Source organism: Camponotus vicinus, unplaced genomic scaffold (assembly GCF_025532165.1).
Source record: "Camponotus vicinus isolate PSW18456_S1 unplaced genomic scaffold, iyCamVici1.0 SCAF_4, whole genome shotgun sequence".
Classification (NCBI taxonomy): Eukaryota; Metazoa; Arthropoda; class Insecta; order Hymenoptera; family Formicidae; genus Camponotus; species Camponotus vicinus.
This window is the reverse complement of record NW_028141976.1, coordinates 20,176,353-20,201,092: the sequence shown is the minus strand read 5'-3', so window position 1 is coordinate 20,201,092 and position 24,740 is coordinate 20,176,353. Positions and strand designations below refer to the sequence as shown.

Genomic DNA, 24,740 nt, shown 5'->3' with positions numbered 1-24,740 from the left:
ACATTTTTCTATCTATTTTCTCAAACAGGTACTATAATATTATATTAAACGCGCCGTTATTTTGTCTCATTTAATATCCAGTTTATAAATATAAATATTAGCAAATATAAATATCTACCATTTCTAATATATTTTATACATCATTATGCGAAAAACTGTATCGCATACTTTATTGTAAATAAAATTGAAGATTAAGATCTCTGCATGAAAAATGACAATATCTACAGCAATATATTAGAGCCAAGTTTGGTCAATGGTTTGCACTATTGATTTTTTCTATTATTATTATTGGATTTTGTAGGAATAAGCATCTTAAAAAAGAATCATATACTTACGTTTTTTTTTCTTTTATTATGAAAAAATATTCTCGTTCGTGTTCCATTTAATTATCAGTGATCAGGGATGACAATAGCACAACATGCCATTATTTGCGCCTTCTTTTATTCATTATTTATATATTCATGTATTTTATTTATTTTATTTTAATTATTTAATTATTATTTATTATTAGTATTATATATATATATATATATATATATATATATATATATATGTAAATGTTAAAAGATTTATTATAAAAATTTTTACTTTATTAAAGAATAAAAAATTTTTAAAATCATTTCTCAATAATATTTTTTTGCTCCTTAAATCTTTTGATCAAATTCTAGTCTAGAAGAATAATCGGCATAGTCTATAAGCCTAATCGATATTATTTTGTTTTTGAGTTCGTTATGATTTATAATTCATTCAAATGGCATTTTTAATATTTCTGCTTAAGTAATTTTTATTTGATTTTATGTTTTATATTCTATAATTGTATGTTCACCAGCGAAAAAAAGGCCGTAAGTGAACGTAGCCATTGATTGATCAAAGATTTAATTTTTCGGTTTTAGGGACAATCTCTAATGGGGTGCACAAAATTACAAAACTTTACACAAAGTTTTATTAACCAATATTTTACAATATGCGACAGCGTAGCTACGCAATTAGTTAGTGTCTGTAGGCGTTTCGTGTATGTTTTTGCTTAAGGCATAGCATAAAATATACTCTCGTAGCATCTTAAATACAGATGTAAGTTAGTAGATGATCATAGATTAAGAAAGAGAGAGACAGAAATGTGTGATTTGAGCAGGTCTATGTGGATTCCCTCGTGGAATTTCCTCAACAATGCGGGCAGCGTATCATACCAAAAACATCACATTTGGCGCACTTTAAGGCAACGAATTCCACTGTAAACTCATTGCGATGTACTGATCTCTTGCTGCCGTGACAGACGGGACATAATAGTCTCTGGAACCCACCACAGTAGGTACAAACGGCGCATGCATCCTTACACTGAAACGTACAAACGTTTTATAATATTTAATTAATCTTCTGATTTCCTTATAATTTTCAAGTGCATATTAAATTTACTGATATTTACTGAGCTTGTGTTAATATATTCAACACAATAACATGTTTAACATGCAAAATATGATTTTTAAAAATGGATTAGATAAATTCTGCGTGACAACGATGTTCGCCCAGCCTTCCATCGAGCCTTATTTAGCGTTACGAAACTATAGTTTTCACTTTCACTTTGACTTGCCACTGATCGCAAGTTTAATGTACTTGAAATGTAAATCAATTTTGCAGAGTATATAAGGAGTTCGTGTAAAATAACGATTACTCTCTAAATATTCGTTTGTCGAATATCTTCGTGTTTATCAAATAAATATCAAAAATCTCCTTTAAATTAATTAAGTATTACTACACCTTTCAAATATTATTTCTAACTATACGGAAATAAATAAAAAGAAAGGCACTAATAAACTATGTAAATTAATCAACGTATCATTAATCCTTTCACTTGCTCGGTAAATTTGATTTCATTAAAAATTAGAAAACTGTATTGCATTATTAATACTTCGTACATTATTCAGAAATATTAAGTCACGTTAATCTTCTATCTATCCTCTAATTTTAATATTTTATGATTTTATCATTGTATTTATGAAGAAAATAATTAATTTAAATCAAAAGAGTGAATAAAAGCGCTACGTACATCTCGTAGAGATCGGTTCGAGGAATTTATACGTATAACAACGCCGTTGGCATGCGACAAAAGTAACAATGGCATATATGTAAACGACCTTTAGTTGCAGCAAGGTAAACCTGAATTGCACGACATCGAAATTTATGATCTCGATGGAAAAGGAGGCGGCAGTTGGAGAGAGAGGGTTGCAGATAAAAGTGAAAGGACCGTACAACCTTGCGTTCACAACTTGTATTGTGTGTAGACGTTTCATCACGGTCTACTGTTCTGTCTACTTTAGAGAGCTGATTCTGCGTATAATAAATGCGAGCGTATAATGTTATTGTACGAATTATTTAAATTGCAATGACACTTTTATGACAGCGCGTAAATTTAGATTAAATACCGATTTTTTATTTCGGTTCTGGATATCAGCATTTATTATTTGTTCATAAAAAATTTATGAAAGACAGTAATAGATAGCGTATCGAAGCTTCTTGTCATTTAAACTTTTTTATAAAAATTTTTAAATTTTATATTTTCAATACAAAATTAATACAATTAATTTGTGTCTGCGTAAAATTGTTACCAGGATAATTAAAAAATGAGATAATATTATCTGCATGTAATGTTAGAAATTACAAGTTAAATCTAAATTTATAATGCAGGCGGAAATTATATATAGTTTTTCGTCTTTGAATTAATTGGTTATGCTAGGTTACGGTTATGAAACCTTACGTGAGTTTATTAATTAATATTTATTACGACTGATAATTATATAATTAGTTATCTGGCTGTGTGCTATTCATTTTCTATGCATTCACGTATAGTTTAATAAAATAATGTTTAACACATTAAATGTAACGTCAATCGATAAATTCCGATGATAAATGATTAATTCTACGCTCTGGGGGGAGGGAGCGTATCCATATTAAATGTATAGCCCGGAGCGATAAAGATATCGAGGCTCCACAAGCTTAACAAAATCAATTCACCTGGTAAGGTTCCAGTATGCGGCGTAATTCTCCCGACTCGTTAAGTCGCTCGACGGTGTCGACACCCTGTAACAAGTAAAAAAAAATTTATGAAATGCAGGCATTTAATGGCATAGTATTTAAACCGTTCGAGCTATTCGAACGCTTTCTTTCCGCCTCGTTCATGTCATCTGTTGCTGACAACAGTTATGCTGCAGAACTTTCCTGCTATGTCGCATACGTTAAAAAGTTTCTGTCGAATAAAAGAAAATTGCAAAATGCGTCTTGCAAGACGACAACATAATATTCTCGACGAGAAGTACAGCTGCGAAAGAATTTTATCATATTTCTCGCTTTTCCTCGTATACATGTGCAGCACGGCTATGCACATCCGCTATAACAGTTTATCACGCATTTTCATGCTAGTGTTAATGAGACTCTTAATATAGCTCGCGATATCTATTTTGCAGGTTTAACGCGCCTCTAATTTATTTAAAAGAGGAAATTTCGTTATATATTTTATCCCAAAAATCTTTCAAATTATAACAGATAATTGCCTAGAGATAACTTACTATGCATCTGATGTTTGACGCAAAATTTTTAAGATTATAGTAGATATTACGGATTCGCAAACGCAAGCTGTAAAATAATGCGACATTCCGAAGGTTCGTCTTATAATCTTATATCTGATGTAACGTAATACAAGTTTTATTGCGATTGTAGTTACGATGGTGTATTCCTTTCACCAAAGACGACGTGGAGCTGTCAAACGTGCGAAGATGAGCAAGAGTGAAAGCAAAGCTATGTATAAATTGATAAAAAAAATAGTAATAGATAAAAAACAAACATTTTTCGAATATTTTCGTTACGAATCGGCTATATCATACGAAATAATTGCATGACGCTGGCAGATTGGAATGCAGTTGGGCTAGCTTTATGTATATACACTTGTATGCTAGACATCAGCCACCTTAAGGCGGTGTAACGCAGGCAATCTTACCTCGCGTTCTCTCCAACGGCCTTGGATCAAATAGCTTGACATTTCACTTACGCATATATTTGTTCTATCCAACTATCGGTTGTTGAGAATAAGTCTTGAGAAACGGACACTGCGACGTAGACGAGAAAATCAATTTATAGCATGACTGACTTTTAGAACTAAAAGTGTGTTATTTACTCAATGTATTTCTTTTTATAAGAAATATATAATTACTATTTTTCTGAGAAAAGTTAATATTATGTGTGTGTGTGTGTGTGTGAGTTTCTAAAAATTTCATATATGTATTTAAAAAAATAAATATATCTCTAGATTGTGTAAAATAAAGATTTAAAAAAGATTATAATTTTATAATATATAAAATTACACACCCTTATGTTTGCTATATTAAAAGATTTTATTAAAAAATTATCTAATTATTTAATTAGATAATTATTTAATTCCATATTGAACAATTTATAATTTTAACATTTCTTACAAAACAGATCAGATTACATTCTATAAAAATTTATTATGCAAAGTATCCTGATTATTGGAAATATATATAATTTATAACTATATTACACACATGTGTGTACATGCGCGTATAATACTCATAACAAGATCGAAGTATATCGCTCATTTCATCATTGGAAAAAGCGTAAACACAACTGAATTATGATTACGAAGATCTTTACTACATTGCAATAAAAGTAACATGCAATTTTATGAAGATATGACGAGATATCCTATAAGATATCTCATCATGTATGATGATACGAACTTGTATTACTTCCGTCGTGAATGAGAGCAATTACGAACTATACACAATGGGAGAATACGTAGGTTTATTATGATCATTCCCAAGTACCGTAACGTTTAAGTGATTACTACGATAATAATTGTTCCTTGTCATTAATTTATACTATCTCATTCTATCGATTAAGTAATCTTTATTACGATTAGTATCTAATTGAACAGATTGATATTGCGCAAATCGTAACCTGATTATACGAGCTTTTTTTCAAAGTGTCTGAATGTTTAATGAAATCAATTTTATCGATTTATATGTATAAACACCAAAAGTTTTATTAATATATATGCATAAACATCAAAAGTTCTATTTTCGACGAAAAAAAATAACGAATTCTCTAAAATTCGATACTTTAGACTTATATAATTTTTTCTTATTATTTCTCTTTACTTAATATAATCTTCTTTCAATTTTACGACAGATGCAATATAAGAAAACCTGTGAAAGACGATATTCTACACCTGAGAATTGCATGCTGAAACACAATACTTTGCTATCTTCCAATAATATTTTATCACTATATAAAAATAAACACTTGTGTTCCAAAAATACAATTTCTTTAAAACAAAAGATTTCACACAATTATTGATTCTGATTTATTTTATTATTCTTATAGTTAATTATTGCGTTTGATTTAATTAAAAATCTTAATAAAATTATATAAAATATTTAAGAATATATGTGTGTAATTTTTTTTTATTGACTCATTCGTCTCTATGCAAATTAGAAACAATCCAATCTCAAATTTTCATTCGTAAGTTTAATTTTCGCTCATCAGTCAATAGTTATATTTGACATTTCACGTTATCCATCTCCCGACTTTCTCGATGTCGAATATTCGATTGCATAATGCTTCGGCCTTGTATAAATTCTTCGCAAGGCGTAACACGATGGATTCGAAAGGATCATAGAGTATTCATAACTTGAATGCTAGTACGTGCGCATTCTCTCTTTTTCTTTCTCTTTCTCTCTCTCTCTCTCTCTCTAACTTTTCTTAATAGAAGTTATTCTATTTGTTAAAGAGAAAGAGAAAAGAGAAAGAGAGAAAAAGAGAAAAAGATCAATATTGCTATTAAGGACAAAATAACTTAGTTGATAAACGTCAAACGCAGATGACGGAACGTTCAACGCCAGCTACTCATGCTTCATTATCTAATCCTCCGTATATAAAATGTTTATATTGAGAATACATATTTTAAAGCGACAACAAAAGTATATCACATACACAATTTTTATATCTAAATCATATGTCTTAGAAATAAAAGAAATAATAAATTAATATCGTTACATACTACGCATTAATGTACTACAATAATAGCCTATAAAAATATAGGTATAAATATTTTTAAGAGAACTTTAAAAGAATCTAAGGTTACGAATCTGCTTATTTTTAGATTTAAACAGAACCTTATGCGTTTTATTATGTTATTTAGCAAAGACTTGGCACAATATTTTCTCATATTTAATTACTTATATATAACATTAACATGTTTAACTAGTAAATATAACTGAAAATTATATAAGTTGCAGTTTACATTCGTAGTATGATTAAAAAAGTTGCGCCATTAATTATCTCAAAGCAAATATTTTCATTAAAAGGTACATTTTACTTGCTATTTCTTCAAATTTATTCCATTGACATATGTTTTCTCTCTTTTCTACAGTTTTAATATGTTATAATTAAAAACGCATACATACCCCGATATGCTGTCCATCGACGAAGAGTTGCGGCAATGTTAAGACTTCCAAATCGATCCGATCCCTGAGTTCGGTCTGTAATTCCGTATCGCGGAATAAATCTGCTTCATCATATTTAACCATGTTCGTCCACAAAATTTGTTTCATCTTCATACAATTAGTAAAGGTTTCTCTAACTATTCCCAACGATGTCGTATAAAGCACCACTTTGCCTTTTTCCCTCTCTACGTAAGCCTGAAACAGAATAAAATGTTATTGAAGATTAAGAAACAAAACTATAAATTTCCAGCTTGAGCAGAATACAAAATGTATTGAGATCTCCTATAATAAAATATTGAGATGATTATTCTTAGGATCTCTTGCACAAATAGCATATCTTCATACTTCATTATGTGAATTATCAATATACTATTGATTAGAAATATATTATGTGTCGTTCTCTAATTACACTGCAAAAGCTTTATGTTGTGTTGTTAGTTTTTCTATGTGCTTCTATGTAAGAAGCAAAAAATACAAAACAAAAAGTGTCATTAAAACCTCAATACCGACTATTTTAATGAGAAATTGCAATTATTTTTCGGATTCGGTCATTGCTTCTTGAAAAATAATATATAACATTTATAATACCACTATATTTTGTAATTAATAACAAGTTTAGAAAAAAGAGGAAGAGAAAAAGTGTATATACATAATTGGAGTACATATAATTGGAATTACTAATTTTATATAGATTAATGTGACAGTATTATAAGCGAGAGAATAATAACAAAATGGAATGATGAATTAATAAAATTTTCAAATTAGCGCTAAACACAAAGTATCCTCTCTCCTTTATTGGCAATCAATTCTCGGATAGACACAGACGACAATTTTCACACGGAAGAGAGTAACTCTTTATGGTTCGACGATTCAATCGCAATCGCCGTTTGAACTTCGGTTCTTGCTTAACAATGCGTGCATTGGTCACTTGTTTCTTTAATATAATCGATTTTATTGGCACGTGCATAACTATCATGCTATATGCATCAAGATATTGCGCATATTTAAGCTTATAGAAAGAGTTATTTTTAACTGTTATAATATTGTTGTCTACTATTCATAGTAGTAAAATACAATTTTTATTATGTTAATTATAATATTTGTGAAAAATTAAATATTTATATTATTATTATATTAGAATAGTTTTTATTCATAAAATCTGTATTTGTTTAATTATTCGATTAAATCGTCTGACTCTTGAAAAGTCATAATTTATTATAATACAGCATCACATAAGTTTCAATAGATCGCTATACTAGAAATGGACACAATCTGTATATTTATAAAAGAGACAAATATTTCTTATTCTCAGATGCAATCTTCGTAATAATCTAGCTGTCTTCTAAATTGCCTGCTTCTCGTAATGCCTAATATACTTTCCAGCTGAATTATGTAATGTCGTTTAGGCAGTTCTCTCGAGAAAGACGAAGAAGAATAAGAAGAAGACGACGGTAAGTGGCAGATGAGACAGAAAAAGGAAAAGGAAAATGTTAAATTAGCTTTCACCGCTCGTGCAAGGTAACTCAGTATCGCAGAATTCCAATATAATTTTTAAGAACTTACGTATTATTATTCTATGCATTCTCTATATTTATTATGTATGATTAAAAAGTCGTGGATATTACTGCGCATTTGAAAAGTTCCAATATAAGCTCTTTACCATATAAGTTTACGCTTTTTACCATAAGTAGTCTGAATATATCAAACGAAAAAAAAAGAAACATTTTACTGTATAAAAACTCTATTATCTCTTTATTAATGTCTCATAAAAACCTCAGAGACTGCCATTTATTACGCTTAAAGCGTAACGCATGAGAGATGCTACACGTAATGTGAAGAATATTTATTAAAAATGTTCTTTGACACAAAGCAATTGAAACTTTTCGACATTTACTTATAGGACATTCTCCTTAAATATGCGGGAAAAAGTTTTATTAGAATTAAATTTTCCAAATTGACGGGATACTCTCTTGAAAATATTAATGTTATATTAAATTAAATTAATTTATATTAAGTTAAATTCAATTCCTAACATTCGCTGAGTTGGATGAAATTTCTGCTTCTCGATATGGTCGTTCCACGCAGAACGATCACGTCCGATTAGCATTATGGATCACCACGTGCTCGCTCGACTGCTAATGAATGTGGGTACTTCAACGGGGAAACCAGACTTGGTGTACCAGGTGCATGATCTGCACTATAAAAGCATGCTACCATTGTGGAAGTAAGATCTCGGCTAGCTATTACTAACTTTTTGCTAACCTACTTGTTCCTACCCGTTACCCTACGCAAATGACACGTATAGTAATTGCCTTCGATCATAATTACGTGCCGTGTTGAGAAGGCAGAACCAATACAGCCACGTACACGCGAACCAGATGGCTTAACATATAGAAAACTTTGCGTCATAAGTTATAAAGCTGAAGAACGAACTTTTTGTATTCCGTGTATCCTGAATGATAAATTAAGATTCTAATTAAAATTTATCATTACCTGATAAAAATTATGATTAATTTATTTAACTATTGTTTTCGTATTTTTATATTAATCAAAAAATTATTTTCTTCTTTGCGAGGCACATTAGGTTGTTATAATTAATTGTTAATACTGTTCACAACATTCCAAAAATTAAATATATATTATCTATTTCTTTCTCTTGGTTTCGTATCATAAAATATATACAAAATGTTGATTAATTTAAAATGATTGTTAATTGTATTTTTACTTATTGGAAATTATAATCTTGTTATAAATGCTTAGTCGTCATTTATAACAAGAGTAATTTAATATTTTTTATTTTAAATGAATATCAAGAATGCACGGTTTTCCTAATATGATCGATGAGAGAGAGGGAGACTTCCAAGAAAACAATTTATCCATCATATATATACTTCTTATAATGGAACATGCGTGAAACCGGTGCGGATCATACGAGGTGAATAATTTTTTGTGCGTCGCGACGATCCCACCGACAACATTATGTCCACGCCCTGTAGATCTTACGATCCCCAATAGAAATCTCTTCGAATAATAAAGCTATGATAAAAAATATACTATAGGGGTTGGGGCAATGGGGTACGAAATCGCATTGTATAGTACTACATATATTGGAACGAAAAGAAGTATAAAAGATAAAAGAAATTATATACTAAAAATTGTTATAATTAAATATTATAAAAATTTTTATAATTAATTATTATAAAAATTGTTAAAATTGTTATATTGAATCTAAAATATTTTGGAAAAAGAATCTTCAAATGTAAAAGATTGTGTAATAAAAAAAAATTATATAAATATATGCAATTAAAAATAAATGTATACTTATAACTCTAAACATTTGTTTTTATATTTCTCCAAAATGATATTAATTTATAATAATTCAAATTTTCTTGTGTGTAAGAAAAATTGTTTCTTTTTAATTTATTACAGAATTAATTTATTGTACAAAATTCTTCATACTTTTTTCTAAAATGTTTTTGTTTTATTTTGCCAATTTTTAATATCTGTTTATTTTTTATTTAACTCTGGGAATGATTTAGATTGCGGAATTGCATATGACTATCATGCGATTAATTAAATGTAAACATTTATAATATCGTACACAACTCAGACAGTTTAATGAGTATCAATTTCACAGTATGATACAGCACAGCTATAGTGCTGTACGTTCTCAAAGACGAGATAATTTTACGAGCGCTTAATGAAAGCTGCACCTAGCCGTACGTGTTACATACGAAACGACGGTATGCTTTGAATCAGCAATTAATTGTGAATGACTCTAGCTGGTAATACAGACAAATCGAGGCGCCGAAGACGATTTCTCCGTAACTGGGGTAATGTTACGAGAGATCAGGTCGCCCACTGACCGGAATTTAGTGTTTTAAGTTTCCTGGCAATATTAAAAATGCATATTACTAGAATAATGAACTCCACACGCGTTGACACATAGCAACTTGCATCATGCAAGAAATCCATTATAAAGAGTTGGAAAAAACGTAAAATTAAGTTAATTAAGTTCTACGTTAAATCCATAATGTAAGATATTTATTTTACACTTCTCCTCATTTATTTAACATTTTTTCTTCAACTTCTATCTAGTATCAAATTAATCAAATAATTGTCAGAAATCTCTCGTCTCGATAAATTGAATCATCGATCAGTCTAATTTACATGTTGACATATCTGTCTTTGCGACCTAGCACTTAATGGCATAATGATGAGAGTGAATGGCTACCGTCGATTGCGGAATTGATGGTAGCCGTCTAATACGATTCAGTTTCTGAAGAAGAGTGGGAGGCGTAATGAGAAAGTCGCGGTGCGTTATTCGTCATTTCTGTAATGATAATTTCATGTGCCATACGGACTTTCACAACGAGTTCATGACGAGAACGAGATTCGAGCCCGGAAAGAGTCAAAGAGAAAAGAATACATGGAAGGGAAAGGGATGTAAAGAATACAGCACGCGATGTAAAACGATGACGGTGCGATTGCGGCAGCCTCTTCAGGTTCTCACGTGCGATATCGTGATTGCACAAGACAATTGGCATCTGCAATCGCGGAGACATCGCGATCGGCAATAGCATATTGACCAGGCAATCTAGGAGGCAAATGTGTGAAAAGGTGAAAGCGTATGTACACCTGCAACTATTCGCCCAAGCGAATCGCCGCAGGACCTCCTGGACAGCGATCCCGTCAAGGAAAGATAAACACTTTTACACAAGGATTGGCACACGCATCTAAAGATGTGAGTTTAATATGACTTCAGACAGATCTCTATCTTTGATATCTCGTTTTATTTCACGTATATGAGTGCCTTCGATTACGTAATGGCGAGTTTCGCGAGCGGATGGCGTGGATAATAATGTAATCAAAGTCACGCGGCATGGATCAGTAGAATGTATGGCGCACGTGACCACTGGATGAAGAAAGAAATCTGTCGTTCCCCTCGCGACCGATAGGACGTCATCCGCGATCCGGCCATTTTCCGCTTCGCGATGCATGACACAAGCGCCGAAGAAAGAATGATTACTTCGTCGCATAATATATTTATGTTGCCGCGTGCATCGCGATGATATCAGATCTGACCTTTGTTGGGATAATTGATGCAAATGCGTCGCCGTCCGATGAATGCATTCTCTCTGCTAGATTTCCCTCTTAAGCTCTACGAATGTGAGCGTGACGTAATTTTACATGCATTTTCCATCGAAGTCGTGACGTGCGATCGATGAGCCCCTCGCTCGAGAGTACATCCGGTCAAGCTCTCGCCGCAACGTGGATCATATTGTCGGCATATAATTTGCCTCGTCTTGCGCTCTTCGGTTTGACCTACGTCATTGATGAAATGTCGACCGCGAATCTATATGCAAGGTTACGTGCGGTTCGTATGGGAGAACCGTCACATGTTCCGGTCGATTATTAAATCGACTAATTGTGGTCGCAAATTGACCAAACGGAAATACGAGACGTTTCTTTTAATCTCTGAATTATTTCGAAATGTAAACTGTCGAAATGTTACATTGGTATCAGTCTCGTTATACATTTTTCGTCTCATTTAAAATGAAAAAGTTGAAGAATTATATAAGCAAAGTAAACACACTGTATATAAACAGTCGCATAGCATAGAAATTTTATTCAGAGCGAACGTTTTTTTCTCTTTCGATTGAATATTGTGAGACTACTTTTCTACTTAAGAAGAATTTCTTTCCTTTTAAACATGTTATATATCTTTTATCGTATATGCTTTTACACAATGCATATTTTTTGTTTTGACAATTTTAATTTATGTATTTGCATCTCTTCCAAGAGAAATTATGATTTACAAAGATTAAATTTAACTTGTATAATTAACAATAATTAATAATCATTAAAAATTTGTCATATTGATTTATATCACATGTTGTTCATCATTCTTATTTCAGTCAAGAAACACTACATATATAAGATAGAATTATCTATATGATTCCTTTCCGCCCCTTAATTGATATTCACGTGCACGAGCCTAAGCACAATGATTGAGCCAACCTGACATCAATTTAATTTCATTGAAATTGAAACTAAAAGCTTTCACTGATCATTATATGTTCAATGTAAAAACACTTGTAATCTCCGCATTAATTTCCGGATCAATTTCCAACTCGTACTCCTTTACTTAATTTTATTATTAAAAAACCTTATTGAATGATAACGTGTAATTTATATGTAATTTAATGTTTCTTTTTAATTATGTTTCTCATATATCTTTTTTAGTTATATTTTTTTGAGAAATTCTGTCTGATTAATTGTAGAGTGAGTTTTATAATGATGCGTTCTTTAATAATTTTTAAATTAAAAATTAAACATTATGATATAGCAAAAATAGTGTATTATTTTATTTTTTTATTTTATGAACTTTTATTATTTTAGAAACTACAATCTTTTAAAATACGATATACAATGACAAGTGCACTTTTAATAATGTTTGTAATCAGTAATTCTACATCTCGTATGCGATGTACACTTCCTGTTTTCCAGCTACTCATTATGAAAACGGGATTTCTCAGTTACTACGTGCTTCTATTTCAAGATACATAGCGAAGCTTAATTATGCGACATTAAACAACACATCATTATAAAATTAACGATGAGAAATCAGCTCTTGCTCATCTCTGATAATAAAATATACATATCGAAAAGCAATAATCATTTTGGAAACATTGGTTACGTGTCGAAACAAAATGCGAATCCGAAGAAGAAAGTGCGCTTTCATAAGTATATTCCATTATTTATGTCCGATTGCAACCACGCGTTTATCGTAGAAATGTCAATGATCTTATGGCTAGAGAGAAATGTCATTGCAGCGTCGATATTTTCACCATAAATATTGCAATATAATGTCAACATTGCGGAAAAAATATTAATTAAAGTAATCAAGGACAAAATTTTGAGTAGAATTTTTCCTATATTAAATTGTTAAATTATATGAGACTACTTTATATATGTATATACACAGAAACGGTTAAGTATACTTTTCCGGTTTTCTTCTTAATAAGGCCATCTAATTATATCGTACTTGTAAGTGTAGCTGCAAGCAAAAGTTACGCACGGATTACGCTCGCAAGGGACTTTTAATTAATTAAAATGGAATCTGCATTCGGAATCTGCAAATGGAATTTGAAAGCTGCAGGTATCGCGGTAGGCAAATGAGAAATGGATCGTGGATGCGTTTTGTGCGAGTTTAGAAATTTTCTTAAACTCAAAGAAGAAAATGAATACATTATTTCGTGTGATAACATTTACTCGCATTTGCATGTGTATTCTTATTTTTCTGCAAACATCTCATTTTAACAATGTATATCAATATATTCTTTAAAATTATATACAAATTATTTAAAGTATGCACGCACACACAAACACACACACACACACGCGCGCGCATAGCTTTTACAGAATATATCTATATACATTGTTAAAATGGGATGTTTTGGATTGCAGAAAAATAAGAATTATGACGTCCACTTAGATTGTGGTAATATATATTAATAACATGCTATTCCCGTTACAGCTTTTGGAATAATATGAGATTTCCGTTATACATATATAGATCTGATAACCGGTTTTGTATGGAAGGAAATTTCCCAAATTTTGGGTTACCCGTGTCACACGAATATGGGCACACTATATGTAAATGCACATCTGTATTTTTCCATCATTTAAGTAACGGTAACACTAATTTTAAATTTTGATGTATCGATCTGCAGTAAAAGAATGTTTCGTTACTGCAGTAAAAGAATCGTTTCGTTACTGTTTCTTAAACAAAATGCACGAAGTAGATTACTCGAAGTAGTTTGAATCAGATGGCTGATGCGATTAGACCCTCCCCACTATTCTGTGTGTGTATGTGTGTGTGTGTGTGTGTGTGTGTGTGTATGAATTACTCTCAAGATAGAAATTATTGTTACCTTTATAGAGAATATTGTGAAACTAGTCATTATTACCGGATATGATTATGATTACGGTTATTGTTGATACACTGAATGAGATTTGTAAGCACATCTATATATAGTATTTTTATCTTTTCGCTTCAGAGTCAAAAACTCAAATACCATACAAATAGTTATATTTTTAATAGGTATATATCACATATCTCTTTCTGTGCAATAAGTTTTATTTTTTTTATTTAACTTTTTAAAATAATTTATTAATTGCAATATACGTATTTATAAAATATTTTCTATGTATATTTAATTATATGATAGCCAATCGTATTAATAATATCTCTCGAGAAATATAAAATCTCAAAATGACGGTTAATAATTTTTTAGTAAATATTATATTACATGATAATTCGAAATAAAATGATTATAAAATTAGTCGTATAAGCAAGTGTTTACTTAATAACTCATTCGTAAATTCAATTTCCGCATTACTTCGTTGACATGAAATGCTTTTGCGCCAATATCACGTGTCCTATTATTAGTTAATTGGAAAACAAGATACTTGATAAAAAAAAAAAAGACGAGATCACGCTGTTACGGTTTCAAATTTCCCGATAAACATAGTGGTCGTGGGCAAGAAACCTTATTTAGAAACCTTTTTTAGAGGTATGTGCAAGAAAGAGAGTGTACGTGTGGGTGTATGATAGACCTAAAGAGAACACAAGACGTACGAAAAACTCGGGTGAGAAAAGAGTGAGAGAAAAAAAATAGGAAAAGATGCTTCGAATCCAAGAGGAAGCTAAAACTTCTCTCTTTGCCGTTGCTGCTGTCACCGTGGTGGCCTCTTTGACCCGCTTTCTCTTTTCCCACCCGATTTGTCTCGTGGACATGTCTACCGCATTTTCTTCAACCGGGAAATTCATGAAGAACGACCTCTCGCTACCTGCCACGGCGGTTAGAGACCTCGATGAATCCATCTCTCTCTAAAATACGCGGAATAACAGACAACATCGTAAAAACGGAAGTCGGCAGACAAAGTAGGTCGTTGGTATGTTCATGACATCAGCATCGCTTCGTTAGCAAAGCTAATGTGAGATATTAATAATTCGGGTATACTTACATAAGTCATTTGCGCGTTAATTTGGAATTTTGAGAATGTTGCGAAAGTAGATTTACATAAAACGTGGTTGCAAATGTACCGGATTTCGAAAGGCTATTATTAGCAAGATGCAACCTACGACATTTCAAACTATACGACAGATGAAATCTATCAATATTACGAAGTCTATCAATCTGATCGACGTACATATTGTACCGTAGAAATCTCTTAATCCCTGCAGCGCAGTTTCGAATAACGTTATATCGGACAGTGAGATTGATCTAGTTATGTCGAGAAATATGGATAAACGTCCAATCGCGACACGATGTTGCGTGAATAATTTTCGTAAAGAAAGAAAGTTGGCTCGCGAAGAAAGAGAGACGATAAAGTAGGTCGTATCTGTGCGACGCGTTTATAATCGGTCATTTCACCTTCTTTATTCAATGGTCGCCAAGATATCGAAATGGGTTGCATGCATGCACGTGCGAATCAGCTTCATGAAAATTTATACTACGAACGAGAGTAATGCTACTTAATTTGCGATTTGCATACGTAGTCGTGGATACCGCGTGCATGAAAAACGAAGCGCGATGAAATTACGTGATGGGCCAGAACAAAATGTAGTAGATGAGTTAAATGTATGACGATGTTATAACATCTCAGCCAACAGAATTTGATAAGAGCTATTGTGGAAAAGAAATAAATTAGTAGTTAAAATATTTCATGATTATTTTTTCTGTCTCTTATGTCGAATTATTGTTAATTATTTATCGTTCTACTTTTATTCGCGAGAAAGTATATATTTTGAGAAAATCAAACGTTCTATATTATTGCTTGAATGCGTCCAATATTTTTCTACATTATTACTCGTAACAACATAAGAACGTAATTATGCAATCTCTTGGTAAAATAGGTACGACCAAAATAGAAAAGAATAATGACTAGTTTTCTTATAAAAAAAATAAAGTTTTATTTTTCATTAATGTTAGTTGCTCGCAAAATAAATAATTTAACTGATTTCACATGTACAATCGCATCAAGATTGATAACTTTAGTTTATATTTATTATATTTGAGAAATTGCCAATCATTACCCGTTATCATCGCGGTTTTATTATATGTCGTGCGAAAATAATATTCTCAGATTCTAACTTAATTATCGTATAGTGCCGTAAGCAACAAATCTCTCTTAAGGCTCTTTCTCTATGAAAATACTTTAATGAAATACACTATTAAAACCAGCTGCTCACCATAATACGGAACCCTAGTCGGAGCATACACCTCTACTTACTAAACAAATTATCTAGCTATTAAATGTGTAACGTTTTAATTGCGTGTACTGCTTCGCACAATATATAATCACTCGTCAAGAAAGCACATGCGAGAAATGTGCACTCGCGCAAGTTTCTATAGATATATGACATGCACAGTTTATTTTTCATATATTAGTATTTATAACATCGTAATCAGTAGAATATAATGTCATTTAATAAGAAAAAGATATTTAAAATTCTATTATAAGATCGAGAGAGAGGATAAGCATGTAAATATATTTTTTAATATATAAATATATAATTTTTTTTAATAATTAGAATATATTTGACAATTTTTATTTATTTGTTATTAAATAATATGTACGTTAATATATGTATAATGTTTAATAACATATTCTTTTTCTTATAATTTATTGAAGAGATGCTAGTTTAATGTAGCATACGAGATTCAATCAACATACTAGGAAGATAGGTACTTTCTCTGTATGAATTTCGTTCTCAGAAGTTATCACGACGGTTTTAGGCACGAATTTCATTATGTCAGTCGCTTTGATATACTTGAAAGAGACAGAGAAAGATAAAAGCTATATTTTGCTGTGTCCTAATTAGACGAAAATAGATAGTCATATCCTGTTGCACGTTTTTGTTTTGAAATCGTCCAAATTTCATTAATAATAATCTTATACTTATCGTGAAAACATGATTTGCATATATCAAAATCTTGGAATATGATGTAAACAAGGACAAAGATCTCAGACTCGGAAATAATTTCACACTGACTATTGCAATTTTGAATATTCGTCCAAAACCGCAAGAATTCTTATTATGTACAGAATATTAAGCAATAGAAGAAAACTGTCGCAAAGCAAATGTCTAGTATAAACATGCCTCTTGCAAGCCAAATTTGCACAATATTTCCGCGAAAGCGATAATTACGTCATATGAAATATTTTGCGCGACATGTTTTATAGAAGTGATCAAGATATAAAAATTAACTTTAAATAATATTACATTATTTGTACAAATATAATATATATAATTAAATAATTTTATACAACTTGAGATATAATTTTTTATAAGAATTATTAATCATGCTTATGTATTAAATCGTTAATTTTAATTAAAATGTTTAATGTGAAAGTTAGTTGTAATGGAAAATTAAACATGATAATGCATCTTTCCTCGTGATACAGTGTACACGCTGAGATAAATCTGCGTGCTTCGGTGTGCAATGAGGAAGTGAGAAACGACTTATATAGGACATACCACACGGTGGTTTACCCCAAAGCGATATTTATGATTTCAGGTCGTAGTGTACACTTACTTAATTTTTTTTTATGTGAAATCAAATTTCTTACATACCGGTCAGTGGCGCGGTCTGCAAAATCAAGCATGACATTTCGGTATCGTAAATTGCGGTCGACTAAACGTGCGGTTAATGTATCAAATCATTAAAAATTTCTATTGGCATGTAGATATATGTATATGTATGGCTGCGATCCATCAAATTATTCGAGCTTGAAGTATACGTTCCGAAAGGGCAAGTTAATTTTTTTTTAAGAATTCGAATGTATTGTCGGTTGACCACTGCATAATTGATTACATTTTCACAACTTAATTTATACAATTAATTCTGAACGCTGTTACTTCGATATTTGAAGCAAACTATGATTCATCTTAATAAACTCTCTCTTTATATATTAAAAAGACATAATAAAAAAATATTATTTCTTCAAATAAGATACTTCTAAAGATCGATTTTGTAAAAAAGTCTTTTCTAACAGTATCAATAATTACCAGCAATTACCAGGAGATGCGATATAGAACGTATCTCATTAAACTGTCATCGTTTGTATCGCGAATGTCGATTTTTTATGAGGGGGGAAATGAGGATAATCGCACACTTGCAGGGAGTTACACGTGAAAAGCTCAATCGAGGCGTGCCATGGAGGTCTCAAAGGCAGATTTAGCCGCGAGGATGTGCGGGATTACTTCTCAGCCGTTGCCAGCGCATTTGCGTGCAAGCGAGGTATCCTCAGTCTCTCTGTAATTTCGCAAAATAGGCCGCGCGAACGGGGTGGATAGCAACACGGGTATCCGATAACAAAGAGGAATACCAAGAGACCAAAATGTTGAACACACGAGGACTTGTGTCTCGCAGGCGATGCATCTCAATATGTTGCATACGTTGCATTTCTTGGTACGCTGCTGTAATATCGTTTTATAGAATCTACCGTTATGTCGATCCGTTCCGCATCGACGGCATGAACGTCATGTACGCACGACGTTCGCATAGCAACACCGGAAATCTCGCAATAAAGACGCCTCTGTACGTGTATATATATATATATATATATATATATATATATATATATATATATATATATATATATATATTATGGTCGATTGGCTTGAATTTGATGAGATCTTAATAGTAGATTTCTCGTCCGAACCGAGACGAATTTAATGCGAAACGCATTATCGAACGACCAGCGGCTAATAAATAGGCATAAGTAAGCCGATTAACGCGACAGAGAAACGCGTTCAACGATAAGACGATAGTAAATATTTGTCAAAATATGCTGCGAAGATATTATCATTCACGGTGAATCGCGCGCCATAGCGTCCCTTGTACTGTCTGAATACATCAAGAAACCTGTTCTGTCTATTTACGTCACTTCTCATGTAATATTTTATAGCAAAAGTATGAAAAAGAAATTCTCCTTCCTAAATGGTTTCGGACGGATTTCAGATTTTCATAAACTTGTACTGCCATATAAAAAAATAAATTAAATAAATTAAATTATTCAGTTATTAATTATTCTTTTCCTTTATAACAATAATACATTTTATTTTGTACAGCTTTGCTATTTTATATATAATGACTGCATTTAAAAAAAAAACTCATATTTACTTTAAATAAATTTATTTTATAAATCAATGATATGTAATATATAAACTGTTTACCTTAAACGTTTAATTCATCGTTATGAATTATTATGGGATATTAAATATCAGAAGCATGGCTCATTGCGTTTTGAAAGATACATATGGAATGCGAATTTGAGTAAAACACATGATATCGTTACCAATCGATGCTATCTGATGATTCAAAGTGGCGAGCAATAGAGGACGGCGCGACTATCTAACTGTAAATCTAACGTTTTAACGTTGACCTGTAGATTATGCGAATCAAGTGCACCTAGTTTGATGTACGGATTTTAGCGTGCGATCTGATGGGCTTGCATCGATACTGATTCTAAGCTAGTCAATACGCATCTCAGGTACTTGCGGTACCCGTACTTGATTTGCATAACAAGTCGACCCATCGTTTATCGAGAATTCAATCCTATTGCATTGTGTTTATTGATCGATATTTAAAATGCAAAAAGTCGCAAATATAAGGAGAACGTTACATAATTTATATTGCAAGAAAGTACCCTTTTTTCTTTAATTATTGTATGTGTAAAATTAAATTGCATATATATTTATAAAACATAATATTTTAATAGAATATTTTTAATAATAATTTTCACATCGATCTCCATTTAAAATTTATGCAATATTTTTATTTTTCATGTATTAAAAAATTTAGCTTTTTATTGAAAGAATATTATTGAAAATATTCCTGAATTATAAATTGCGTTTTTTATCGTAGTAAATGTGAAAGAAATTCAAATATTATTACATTGTAAATTCATTTACAATGCTTATTTATAATGCTCTTCAGCATTATATAAATCTTCCTTTTATATAATATACTAGAAATTAAATTATTGGAACAAACCTTGGAGGTGGGTGATTGCAAGAACGTTGCGATGCCCGCTCGTACTCTATTCTTCACACCACGCACGGTCCCTTTGGCACTTCGTATGGCTTCCTTATCGTGAATTTTATAACCGACGAAACTCTCGTCATTCTCGGCGACGCCATGTTCGCCATTCGAGTTCTTATTATTATCGCGCAGCTCATTCACGTGGAAATTATAATACCTGTCATCCTCGTACAGATACTTGTGACCGGTCGACCGATTCTGAGAGACGTCGACGCACTGCTCCTGCTCTGTCCTCTCCTGTTCCAATTGCTTCCTCTCTTCGTATGTGCACTCTTTGACGACCGGCGATGTCGATTTACCGTTCTGTTCGATCATCGGTTCAGGACTCCTTATCCGCGGCGTCGAGGACGCTTTCGACAGGGAAGACGTACCGGACAGCGACGATGAAATGCTGATCGATGACGTTGGCGAACGTGTCGCGCGATCGAGCTCCGCCGAAATCTGTTGATGAATGTTGCTAGATTCTTCGATGCGATCGTCGATGCTGTTTGTCGAAAGCGTGATCAATTTCTTAACGGCATCCATGTTCGCTTCATCCTTCGATGTCGTCTCGTGTACTCGATACTCGCTTGCATCGCCGCCGTTCAAGGAGTCGCAGCTGATGTTGCTCTCGTTATCATCGCTGTCGACCTCGGCACCGCTGCTGGTGATGCTGCCGGTTCGGTTGTGCGTGCTGTTGGCCAGTATCACCGTGCTAGCGTTCTTCTTCTTCGGCAACGGCGGCGGCGTACCATCAAGGTCGCTGCACGTACCGCTGTCTAAGGTATCGCTAGGCGAACATTGACCGCTCGACATAACCATGCCATTTAATGGATTCTGGTAGGAGTTGTAGTAGAAACAGGCGTTCGTACGGCTGCCTAGGGTGGTCGAGTTCAGAGTCTCCGTAGCACCGCGGTGCACCATGTCTCTGTTGTCGTCGTCGTTACTGTTTCGCTCTTGATTGTCGAACGCCGGGTCACCGCTGAAGACACTGATCCTCACACAGCCCTCACCGGCACCAGCACTCGCACAATGTTGCTCGTTCACGAGGTTCGTCGCACTCACCACTACAGCACCGTCACCGCGTCTGCCCGAGCGCTCGCACGCTTTCGTCTCGACCTCGTCGCGATTCCGGTCGTTTTCATCCAGGGTCAGGCGTACCGTTGATATCACCCTGCTGTTCTTTTCGCCATCCGGATTGATCTTGATCTTCACTATATGCGCGGTCTGCTGCTGATGCTGCGACTGCTGCCACCGCTGTCGCGACGACTCGACAACGTCACTCCGTTCTTCGTAACCGCCGTTCGCCGATTGTACTTCCGGGATTCTTCCCCTGCAGATTGTCGCGGTATCGACGGTAGGTGCGCTAACTCCGACGAATACCGTTGCTCCGGGTCCGGTGGCGAGAGGCGGCGAGACGGAAGGAGAAACGGTCCGGATTGACACAGTCTGCCGAGCGGCCTGATTCGCATCCCGGGCCTGAGTCTTCGTTGGTAGTGGCGGAGGAACAGTCATTGTGGCGGTCTCATCCATACGTGCATACAAAATCACCGTGGCTCGCTCGATAGGCTTCACCTTGAGAAGGAATTTGGAAAGTCAAGGATTAATGTTTTTCTCTCTTTTTCTTCCTCTCTCTCTCCCTCTCTCTCTTTCTTTTTGATACGGATTTCTTTTTCCTCTTTCCTCCTTCTCAGCTTCTTCTTTAAATCGTATTTATATTAAAGACTAACCGCGCCGTTTCATCGAGTTTATCTGACAAAAATATACCTAATTATCTCACAGTCATTAAAGAACGTTAATCGTGCAAATGAAGCTATTTCCTGAAAGAGCCACGTGTTGGAGTGAACGTTTATTGCGATTTGCCGCGATATTAATTCACCGCAAATGCAACGTGGATTGCTCGACCTGAACAACTACAATTTGGAGCAAAATAACACTCGATCAAAGTCGAGTGCCGTTGCAACAGACCGCTTTACATCGACACATTCGCATCGATTTATACTCTCACGGTATTGTACATCGAAGTATTAAACTAATATTATTTTTTTTTATATTAGCCAATTTACAACAAAATTAATACTTCATCTAACCAACTGTTAACTAACTTTTTTCAAAATATGAACTTCATGCAAAGTAAACTTTTTAATTAATTAATTTAAAATTAATTTTGCAGGTAATTTATTATGTGCTAAATGATGTTATCTGCAACACGTCGAGGTTTTTACAATTTTGAAGATATCAATGCGATTACGAATTATTCTTATTCGAATTTGATGGTCCATATTGCACGTAAAAAATCTGTATATATTATATCATAGAATCAATTATATAAATAAAAATTCACAATTGAGACTGCACATCATTCTATTAACGCGCAATGTAGGCGAGCACCAATCACTCCGCGAAATCGCCTAAATTCTGGCAATCAACTGCAACTCGCTGGATCGCGCTCCAGATCGATCGTTCGCAAGGACGATCGCGCGAACGCCGGGGAAGCTTGACGAATTGTTCCGCCGTTCGAATCAGGTCGATCGGCTGAAGAATGTGGAAGGCTCTGCGGATCGTCGAGAAAACGTTAGCACCTTACGCGCACCTGTAGCCATGCGAGATCGCGGACTACCTGCCGAGCGGACGAAAGAGAGAGAGATCGGTGAAACATACGGGACTGGCACGCAAAAAGAGAAAACGATGCGTAGCGTGAAGAGAGGAAGAGGGAGAGAAGGATCTGTTATGGGGGACTACAAGGCAGGATAGTATCACTTACGAAATATAGTATCAAGAGCGGCGCATAGTAAAACTGCACTCGACTCAGCCAACAACGAAGACGACGACGACGATCAACGGGTGATCGTTGACAGTACGGAACGTCAGTAACTGTACTGAGTGTTGCTGACATTCACTCATGCAGTTTCGCGGCCCGGGTGGGGACTGAAGTCGGGCCCCGAGACTATGGCGAAAGGGGGAGTGGGAAATTGTCGGACCGTCTACAGGGAAGAAGGTACGACGAGGTGGTGGTGGAAAGAAGGGGAGAGAGGAAGGGAGAAAGGCAAGACCCGTAGAAGGACGAGAACGGGTTCTCTCGACCTGTAGTCGCCAGACAGGTACCTGTCCAGCCAAGCGGTGGACGTGGCGTCCTCTGCCGAACCACCCGGGATCGACCTCCCTTCCCCCCCTATGTATATCCCTTGGTTCCTTATTTAAATACCTGATTCTTTACCGTTCATCATACCTTTCACGTAGACGTGCCGGTTTTACGTGTAGGTGTACACCAATGAACGTACGCACGCATGCATGATTATCGGTGTACACCTGCCGAAATTTCACCGCCGATGCTGCAAAACGCTCTTCTCTCTTCTCACGGCACGTCCTCGTCGAATCGTTCGCTGTAATGTTCGTGCATAGCCGTATCCCGTGAATGGCTGTGTGAATGGAAAGCGCGGCCGCCCCGCAGGCTACGATACTTACCGAAAATCTCTCCACAATGATCGATAACTCGAGGATGTTGCATGAGTGTTTATTGTACGTAGATGCTAATAAAAAATTTCATAAATAAAAAGAATAAGGAAGATTTGATTGACTTCATTCGTAGTATAAAATATTAAGAATTGTTTGATAATTCCTCATTTTTTATTTTATATAAATACGTCCTACCTGTTTTAACATTTTGCTAACTATGCGTTATACATATCTAAAATCTCTTATATTTGTATATTTTTATATAAATCGTTCAAAGTATTCTGAGAAGTCAAAGAAAATTTCTATAATTTTTATATAGGTAGTTAACAGTTCATTATTTACGATTTTTACGCGACATAAATTCAAATCATTGCATAATGATGAATCATTTGACGTATATATTCATTCTTTGAGTAATGTTATTATAATACTGTAAAATTGGCTACATTAATGGTTTTTTATATTTGTCAGTTAATATCAAGATACAACTTATATGTCATTTCTAAATATTATTTTAATTGCTTTTGTGTAACAAGAAAATTTAAAAAAATATAATGCAAATAATCATGATTATTATGATTATTTAACATCGGATCGAAATAAATGTAAATAGATTTTAATGCATTACTTTTGTAAATTTTTTAAAAACTTAATGAAAGATATAGATTCA

General features: G+C 33.6%; 1 protein-coding gene and 1 long non-coding RNA gene across 2 annotated transcripts; one reads left to right on the top strand and one right to left on the bottom strand.

Annotated features, from left to right (window-relative positions):
- Positions 1–920: 920 nt before the first annotated feature.
- Positions 921–23,536, bottom strand: LOC145969780 (uncharacterized). The gene is made up of 5 exons (XM_083096032.1): positions 23,379–23,536; positions 20,588–22,189; positions 6,477–6,710; positions 3,010–3,075; positions 921–1,335 (listed from the first exon to the last, which is right to left on the bottom strand). Exons 1-5 carry the CDS (start codon positions 23,508–23,510, stop codon positions 1,162–1,164), a joined length of 2,208 nt encoding a protein of 735 aa, XP_082952158.1. The 5' UTR covers positions 23,511–23,536; the 3' UTR covers positions 921–1,161.
- On the top strand, positions 20,590–24,191 carry LOC145969783 (uncharacterized). Its single transcript, XR_014438243.1, has 2 exons — positions 20,590–22,623; positions 22,788–24,191. It is a non-coding gene; the product is annotated as an uncharacterized LOC145969783 (long non-coding RNA).
- Positions 24,192–24,740: the final 549 nt, after the last annotated feature.

Coding starts and splice junctions, on each gene's coding strand:
- LOC145969780 (XM_083096032.1), bottom strand. CDS start 23,510: ATGTCAGCAACACTCAGTACAGTTACTGACGTTCCGTACTGTCAACGA. Junction 22,190..23,378: donor CGCTCTTGATACTATATTTC/GTAAGTGATACT, acceptor TTCCTTCTCAAG/GTGAAGCCTATCGAGCGAGC. Junction 6,711..20,587: donor TGCAATCACCCACCTCCAAG/GTTTGTTCCAAT, acceptor ATTCTGTTTCAG/GCTTACGTAGAGAGGGAAAA.